Source organism: Nicrophorus vespilloides, unplaced genomic scaffold (genome assembly GCF_001412225.1).
Source record: "Nicrophorus vespilloides isolate i.1.1-1 unplaced genomic scaffold, Nicve_v1.0, whole genome shotgun sequence".
Taxonomy (NCBI): domain Eukaryota; kingdom Metazoa; phylum Arthropoda; class Insecta; order Coleoptera; family Silphidae; genus Nicrophorus; species Nicrophorus vespilloides.
Window position 1 is genome coordinate 6212 of NW_017099818.1, and position 8396 is coordinate 14607.

Genomic DNA, 8396 nt, shown 5'->3' on the forward strand with positions numbered 1-8396 from the left:
TTAGTTTCTCACATAATTTATTTCACTAGTTAAAAGTAGATCCATATGTTTGATCATTAAGCCTCTAACATATAGAAAAATAAGTACTAGTACTTGGCACAATTCCAGCACCGTTACATCGGATATAGTCTGGATCTTTATTAGTTCTTTGATGATCTGAATGAGGGTTCTCAGCATGAACATGAAGCATGCTATCTGAACGATCAACATGTACAAATCGATTATGGTAAACATGTCTATGTTGAGGAAAAAGGAAACATCTTCAAAATGTTCCTTAAAGCAATCGTAAAAGAAGATTGTGGCGTTATTGGCTAATATTAAATGCATCATCACTTTCATGGTTTGATTGATCTTGTTTTTGTAATACCAAAAAACGATGAACAGTAGCAGGTCAAGAAAAGAGGACGCTAAGGTCACAAACTGTTTCTTGCTCTCGTAGGAATCGTTCATCTCGTCGTCGCACAACATCACCACCACAGGTTTGATGAAAATCTTATTGTTGTTGGAAATCGCCTCCATAGTTTCATTCACAATCATTTCCATCATTTCTGCTGCAAACGAAAAAGTGTTAGGACAATTCAATAAAATATTATTAACATCAAAGCATTGTAGATCTGAATACCTTAAATCATGCATATTACTTATGTTGGTTAATATGTTAAACTAATGTTAATTTCTATACCACAATTCAATAATCATTATTTCAACAACAAAATGAAAAGAACACAAATACAAAACTTGATTAAAAATTGAAACAAAGAAATTATTTGATTAATTTGTACGCCTAATTAGATGTTAGAACTGTGAACATAGATGAGACTAATAAAATAATTTCGATACTTACATATGGAATAATTTGGTAATGTAAACAATAAAAACTTGTGAAATGTGGCCCGAACTGGCTTCGTTCAAGGTTAGGAAAGAAATGATTGATGCGAGAAAGAGGAGAAGTAATAGATCAATTCATGCAGAATCTCTCTATTTCGACGCACTTTGCGCATGTATTATAAGGGATTCCTCGAAGGGTGGGAGCTGTTTTTTTCGAAGTTGTATCGATGTAGCCTATTGGCTGGTGGATGAAGAGAGAGAGAGAGAGAGAAACATTTTATTTTGACTTGTTTTTTTTTGTTAATAGAATTTTAACAATTATCTTCATAAATTAAAAATTTGAAAGATTATAGTTACAAAAAATTTGAATAGATGGCGTTACCTAATATTTGTAATATTTTCAAGATTTAAAAAAAAAATGCTGAAATTATAACAAAAACTAAATGTGGTCTGAAACATTAGTTTAAGTATTAATTTAAGTAATTAATGACACGATGAAGAAAAAGGCAAGGATCTGATTAACATCAGGAAAAGTCGAACGAAGAACTGTAGATGTAATAGGAAGAAATAGGTAATATTTTCTTGGACAGAGCAGGATAACACTGAGGAAACAGGTTGTGTGAGCTAATTACATTTCTTCCTTGAATCTATCATATCAACATATCATTTTCTGAGCTGATATATATTATAGAATAAGATATTATTCGAAATTAAACGCTAGAGCACTTTGGTCAAATCTCAAAAGTGCTCAAGCGTTTAATCTCGACCAATTTAAATCACAAAATGAGGAATATGGCACACACACACACGATATGATTCTTATAAACTGTCTGTCCAACACGTGTTGATCGCGTATCATCAAGTTGTTGAAGGAGATCAGATCCGTAGGATATTTCAGGAACATCTCTATTGAAGCTACGAGATATTCATGGAAAATTCCAATGGATCTGGTCAAAGAATGAACGAGAAAAGAGTTCAAGCACAATTTCGAATACTGATTAAATAGATTTATGTAGATCGGTACGTTGCTTATTTGGTGATTTTAAAATTTTCGGTACTTTTTATTTCATCAAAAAATGTACCGAAAACAGAAATAATGTGAGTGCGAAATATATCTAGTTTTGCGAGAGAGTGAACAAACAAATAAAATATATAAACATAAAAATGTGAAGCGAGAAACAAAAATAGGTGAAAAAGTAAATATAAATGTACATTGAATATATTTGCATTGAAAAAGAAACTGTAAAATATTCGTGAATTTATTTCATGCAAATTATTTCGAAAATAAAAAAAGGACATAGCAAACGGACTAGAGCAGTTCGAGACACCGATTGACACGGTCGTTCTTTTCACTACGTTTCTCAAATATTAACGTTCTCTTACTTAAGGTTTGGGTGTTTTCTTCAGGTGTGCACTATTTAATTACGGTGCATACTTATTTGGAGTTGGGAGTGAAGGGCTTGTAGAGCTCGTCCTTGTAGTAGTTCTTGGGAGCAAGGGAAGAGGAAGAAAAGAAACACTTCAAATTCGCAAACCTGTTAATGCAAGAGTAATTTGAACGCTGTTATGTCCAACCACATGATTATTACATAGTACTGTACTGTGTATCAATAAGTACAATCTTATATGAAGTTCCCACAAACATTAAACAAGTCTATCAGATTATAAATCTTAGCGGGACAAGGCGACTAGTTCCTACCCTTAAAACATACGTCTTCTTACATATAAGACGACACTTTTGTTATTTTAACTTAATTCTAATACCACTCTGGAAGCTAGATTAAGAGACTGAAGCATCTTCCATGAATGTCCAGAGATATTCCATCCCGGGACAAGACAACACATCCATTGCAGTGAGCACAGTTTGCTGGTCTTGTGTGTTTCTTTGTGCACTCTTGTGTTAGATGACAATTGACACATCTAGGTGTTTTATGGCAGTATTTTTGCGTATGATTATAACGTTTACATTGGGGGATTTACCTTTTCTTTCTGGGTGCTTCAACTATGACTGCATGGAAGTATAGTCTTGTTTTCCTTGGCCTGCAGGACTACGAAGAAGTTATTCAGTGGTTATTTGTCACTTTGTTTCTAATATTAAAAATATTGACAAGCACGTGTCTCTGCTCTTCGATTTTTTTATTTGGAAATACTTTCATTGAATGAAATAATAATTGTTTCACTTTCCATTGCCGGATGTTTTTGTTGTGACATTAACAGATATCAGGTCTGCCTCGAGAAAGACTGTTATGATATCATTGGTAAAGTAGAGATTCTTGCTTCTACATTCCTTGCTACAACGTATATTTGCTATTGCCTTTTTTGTTTCTTGTTTAACAATTCTTATAATATCATAATGTTAGAAGTGCTTTTCTGCATAAAAACTACGTTTTTTTTTAAATTTTATACTTTATTACAGTGTTTCTCAAACTTTAGCTGGTGCAATGTTACCAATGTTCACACATTAAAATACTAAAAATTTCAATAAAATTTTGAAATGAAAAAAAAAATTGGATCATTTTTACTTGTAAAACATGTATACATGTATAGGATCATTCTAAAAACTTGATTTCGATTAAAATTTTGAAGGAAAGTTGTGTCTTTTTAACTGATTTCTAAATATTTGTAACAATTGAGAGACATCTTAGAAGCTTTAAAATGGAAATGAAAATTGTGATGAACGGTGGGACGGTCGGGTTCTCGAGTGAGTTAAGGAATCTGGATTTCCTACTTAAGATTCAAAAAGTATACTTCCCTGTTGATTAAGAGATCGTTCGCGAGTCTGAGGCTACTATATATGCATTGTGATGTCCTGGAGGTGAGATATGTTCTGTGTGAGTCTCAGATTCAGAACTCCTGTGCGCGTTTTGTGTATGGCTTGAATGGACGGGCGCACGTCTTATCCAGATTGATTAGTGAGGGATTTTTGAACATGTAGTAGAAGACGACTGCATGAGGCCTGGTTTTACCTCGGGATACTCTCGCTGGGAGGTCCTCCGTACCTTCTGCAGAAAATTAGATTCCGCGGCTATGTTCATGGTCTGAATGTGCTGAGTCGTGGCCTTTTAACAACTCCTATGCATAACATGGATGTCTTTAAGCGGAGCTTTACGTAGTGTCGTCGGTGGCATTAACACCATGCGCCGTCTTGGCATCATGGGCTAATTATGCATGCCCAGAGGAATTGTGTACTTTTTGTTTATTTTATTTTTTTTTTCGGGTTCGGTTCCCTTTTTCCGGTTTCTTTGTATCCGTTTTTTTTTTTGGTCAATAAATTTGCTTATTATTATTAAATATGTAACTTACAACTTTAAAGAAAAAAAATGTTAAAGAAAACTTGCTTCGCTTTAGAATCATAAGACTCACGGTCTCTTCTCCGCCTGTATCACCGGCTCATCAAAGTTATCACGACTTCCACTTGGTCTAGGCTCCACGACGTTTTCCACAGAGATATGTACCTTTACAGGACTGGGTTCTTTCCTTTTCCACTTCCGATTCAGATTCTTCCGATTCCGACTCATTCACCATGTTCTTCTCTTTGGTTTTAATTGTACCCAACAAGGTAACAGCGTGCCTCTGCACTGTGCCAATCGAGTTGTACGCGAGACGTAATACAAAAAATCAAGCAATTTCGTTTTTCTCAATATCTTCCTCGTTAACGTAACTTTATTCAAACTAGTCAAGTAGATCACCGTGATTTCGTCCGTTATCTTCATGTTTTCAATTACCTTACTTTTTATTTCTTTTTTTTGTATATAATTTTTATTATTTATGCACAATTTTCCAACATCTCTGGCATAAAAACGATTTTTCATCGGAATTTCTGGTTTCTGATCACAGCATATCTTTGAGGTTTTTCTGCCATATGCGTCGGAGTTTCCTCTTCTCGGCAATCGCTTTCTTAATTGTAAAGGGGCAAGACAGTGTTTCCGCTTTCTGGACTGTTGCTGCAGGTGTTGCTGCCCATGCTGACCTCTGGATTAAGCAGTTCAGTTCTGCAGTTGAGCCATTTCGTCAACTTCGACACGAGAGCCAACACGACATTGAGTAGAGTGTCGTTTTTATCCAATAATTTGGCTATCGTTAGCTCCAGCCGTGCTACAGTGTCTAGTTGTGGTCTTACTTGCTCTTCGCTTGTGGGCTGCGTGTTTTTGTTGTTTGCTCTGTCTCTGGCCGCATCAGCGTAGGAAAAGCCTGGTTTTATCCTGGTCGGTGGTAATTTTTTCTCCTCAATCTCGGGATTTTTTTACTCTGCATTTACTTTTACACTGTACAGCCCTTGTAGTTGGCAGGGTGTTTGCCGCTGCACAGTACACATGTTACTTCACTTGACTTCTCCTTCCTACACTCCGCGGTGAGGTCGTTCTGGCCGTACTTCACGCAGCGCGGCTTCAGAGTGCAGTAGCCCTTGGTGTGTCCGTACCTCTGGCATCTCGCACACTGTGGATTGTCGTATCTGCGGTGCGGCGTCTCTATCACCACCTTCATACTTTGTTGTAGATAAATGAATTTATGTATGTCCTTGTTGTTCGTACGTGGGGCTATCTCCACAAAGAACAGCGGCAACGGTCCGTTGGTGTGACGGCTCTTTATATTCATGATGTTCTTTACCTCATGACCTTATTGTTGAATACCTTTTTTTAGGGATTTCACGTCCACAGACGGGTGGATATTTTTGATAACCACCCTTTGATTGGTACGTGTGGAAGGCCGTGCCCTGACTCTCTAGCATCTTATTGATGGCCGGAGGTCTTCGGGAGGATTTTGATTGTCTCTACCAACCATCTTCAGCACGTAACCATTCGCTGCTTTCGTATTAATTGCCGATTTTAGCTCGTTAATATTTATTATACCCGGCAGGATAAACGGCGGCGGCTTTATTACTTTTTTTGTGTGGTGGTGTTATCATTGAGACTCTCCATATTTAGGTTTTCGACACTCAGGACTTGCTACCTTTACATAGTATATTCGTCTCTGTTTTGTCTTTATTGTCACTCGCACTCTATGACTGCGGCATTTTGAATTTTGGAGCCGCGTTTTTCTTCTCTTGTAATTCAGTAGTAATCAATATTGTCAATCGAAATATGTAACTTTGAAGAAAATTTTTTAAAGAAAACTTGCTTTGTTTACAATCACAAGACGTACGGTCTCTTCTCCGCCTGTGTCATAGGCTCATCAAAGTTATAACGTCTTCCACTTCCACGACGTTTTCCACAGAGACATGTAACTTTACAGGACTAGGTTCTTTCGATTCAATTTCGTTTTTCTCAATATCTTCCTCGTCATTGTAACTTTATTCGAACCAGTCAAGTGACATCGTCTGTTATTTTCATGTTCTCAATTATCTTACTTTTTATATGGTTGATTCTGTTTACACTGATTGCTTTGCTCATCTTAGACATCTTGGCATATTTTTATTTTTGAAATCACTTGTAGAATAATTTGGTGAATAAAAGTATGTTTTAAAACGAAAAAGTTTCTTATATTTACAAAAGAAATAATAAAAATAAGAAATAATAAAACCTAACCTNAGTAAAGTGTGTAAAATTCCTCAATTTCAAGTTGTGATGATGTTATGTTGTTGTTGCTTTTTTCAACGAAATTATAACATTTTCTTAGTTGAAATTGTGTGCACATTAAAGGTCAACTGATTCTTTGATAGATTCAATAAAAAATGTAACTTAAAAATCGTAAATTTTAGAGAAAATCAATAAAAATTGTTGAGAATGCATAAGGTTTTCAAAAATAATTTGTTTATCCGTACAAAGATGGCGTCTCGTCTCCCATCATTAAACAATCGCTTTAAAACCTAACCTAGGAATACATTGAAATTTCAAGAAAACTTCTACTAGTTTTCAATAAAACATAAGTAAAGTGTGTAAAATTCCGTAATTATTGATCAATTTCAAGTTTTGATTGCTTTTTTTCAACAAAATTATAACATCTTCTTAGTTGAAATTGTGTGCACATTAAAGATCAACTGATTCTTTGATTGTTTCAATAAAAAATGTAACTTAAAGTCGTTAATTTTAGAGAAAATCAATAAAAATTGTTGAGAATGCACAAGGTTTTCAAAAATAATTTGTTTATCCGTACAAAGATGGCGTCTCGTCTCCCATCATTAAACAATCGCTTTAAAACCTAACCTAGGAATACATTGAAATTTCAAGAAAATTTCTACTAGTTTTCATTAAAACATGAGTAAAGTGTGTAAAATTCCTCAATTATTGATCAATTTCAAGTTTCGATTGCTTTTTTTCAACGAAATTATAACATTATCTTGGTTGAAATTGTGTGCATATTAAAGGTCAACTGATTCTTTGATTGTTTCAATAAAAAAATATAACTTAATAATCGTTGATTTTAGAGAAAATCTATAAAAATTGTTGAGAATGCACAAGGTTTTTAAAAATAATTTGTTTATCCGTACAAAGACGGCGTCTCGTCTCCCATCATTAAACAATCGCTTTAAAACCTAACTTAACGAAGGCTCCGACCGTTACCCTTAGCACAATTCAAACTATTTCTAATATTTATTATTACTTACCTACGATTTAGACATTATACAAATTTATATTTTTCATCGGCCGACTGCGATTCCCCGAAAAAAAAGGTAAACCTAAAACATCCATTTTATATCCTATCCTATCATATCTTCACATTTTTATCGATGACTAATTTAAGATCAATATTTAGGCTTTCCAACGCGCCCTTAACGAGATTTCTAGCTATTACAGTTCGGCTGTAATCAACAGTTTTTGAAAAGTTGTTTTTTTTTGCGTTAAGTTACGTAAGTTCGGTTGCATACGTTTTCTTCGTCGCTTTCGAAACTCCCGCGTCTTCAACCAGCAGGCGTTGGTGGCGTCGCCGCCTATGTTTTCGTCATCATTTGCGGTGTCATTAATATCATCAAGAAACGGTTGTTATGTATAACCGTTATTGTTTATATTATGTTAGCCCTTATTATTTTATACATGTTTATTTATGTAAGTCATTAAGACTTAGAACAAATACCACTTAGTAAAATCCTATAACTAATCATTGTGTAACGACTATTCTTAATCACCATGTTGTGAACAAACTCAAGGTCCAATCTATAATGACCTTTAATATGTACATCTGCCTAATGACTTACGAATTAGGGAAAGCTAGGTACTATCTTTCCCTTCCAAATATTGTACTCCCACTATGTTAATTCCCTACTATAAAATAGGATGTTTATGTAATACAAAGTCAGTCCCTTCCAAATATTGTACTCCCACTATGTTAATTCCCTACTATAAAATAGGATGTTTATGTAATACAAAGTTAGTCTAAGAGTAAGTTTTAGAAGAGCAACCCAAGCTACGAGTTTACTTATATTTATAGTGTTAAAATATATTATTTGTGTTCATTGACTTTTGTCTAGCCTTTTACTAAAACCCTCTTCAGACTCCACAACTGCAGAAATATAAGAAGATCCACTGTGTCCAAATTCCATCCCCGGGACACGACAGCGGTCATCGTTAAGATACTCGATTGTTGATGATCATTCGAAAAGTTTTCCTCTTTTAAAACCATCAATTAACATA

At 34.9% G+C, this 8396-nt stretch overlaps 1 protein-coding gene across 1 annotated transcript; it reads right to left on the bottom strand.

Annotated features, from left to right (window-relative positions):
• On the bottom strand, nucleotides 1-1017 carry LOC108565694. Its single transcript, XM_017925271.1, has 2 exons — nucleotides 845-1017; nucleotides 1-551 (listed from the first exon to the last, which is right to left on the bottom strand). The coding sequence occupies exon 2, from the start codon at nucleotides 544-546 to the stop codon at nucleotides 1-3; it is 546 nt and encodes a 181-aa protein (XP_017780760.1). The 5' UTR covers nucleotides 547-551; nucleotides 845-1017.
• Between the last annotated feature and the right edge of the window lie 7379 nt (nucleotides 1018-8396).

Bases quoted from the DNA above. Each gene is read 5' to 3' on its own strand.
- LOC108565694 (XM_017925271.1), bottom strand. From the start codon at position 546: ATGATGGAAATGATTGTGAATGAAACTATGGAGGCGATTTCCAACAAC.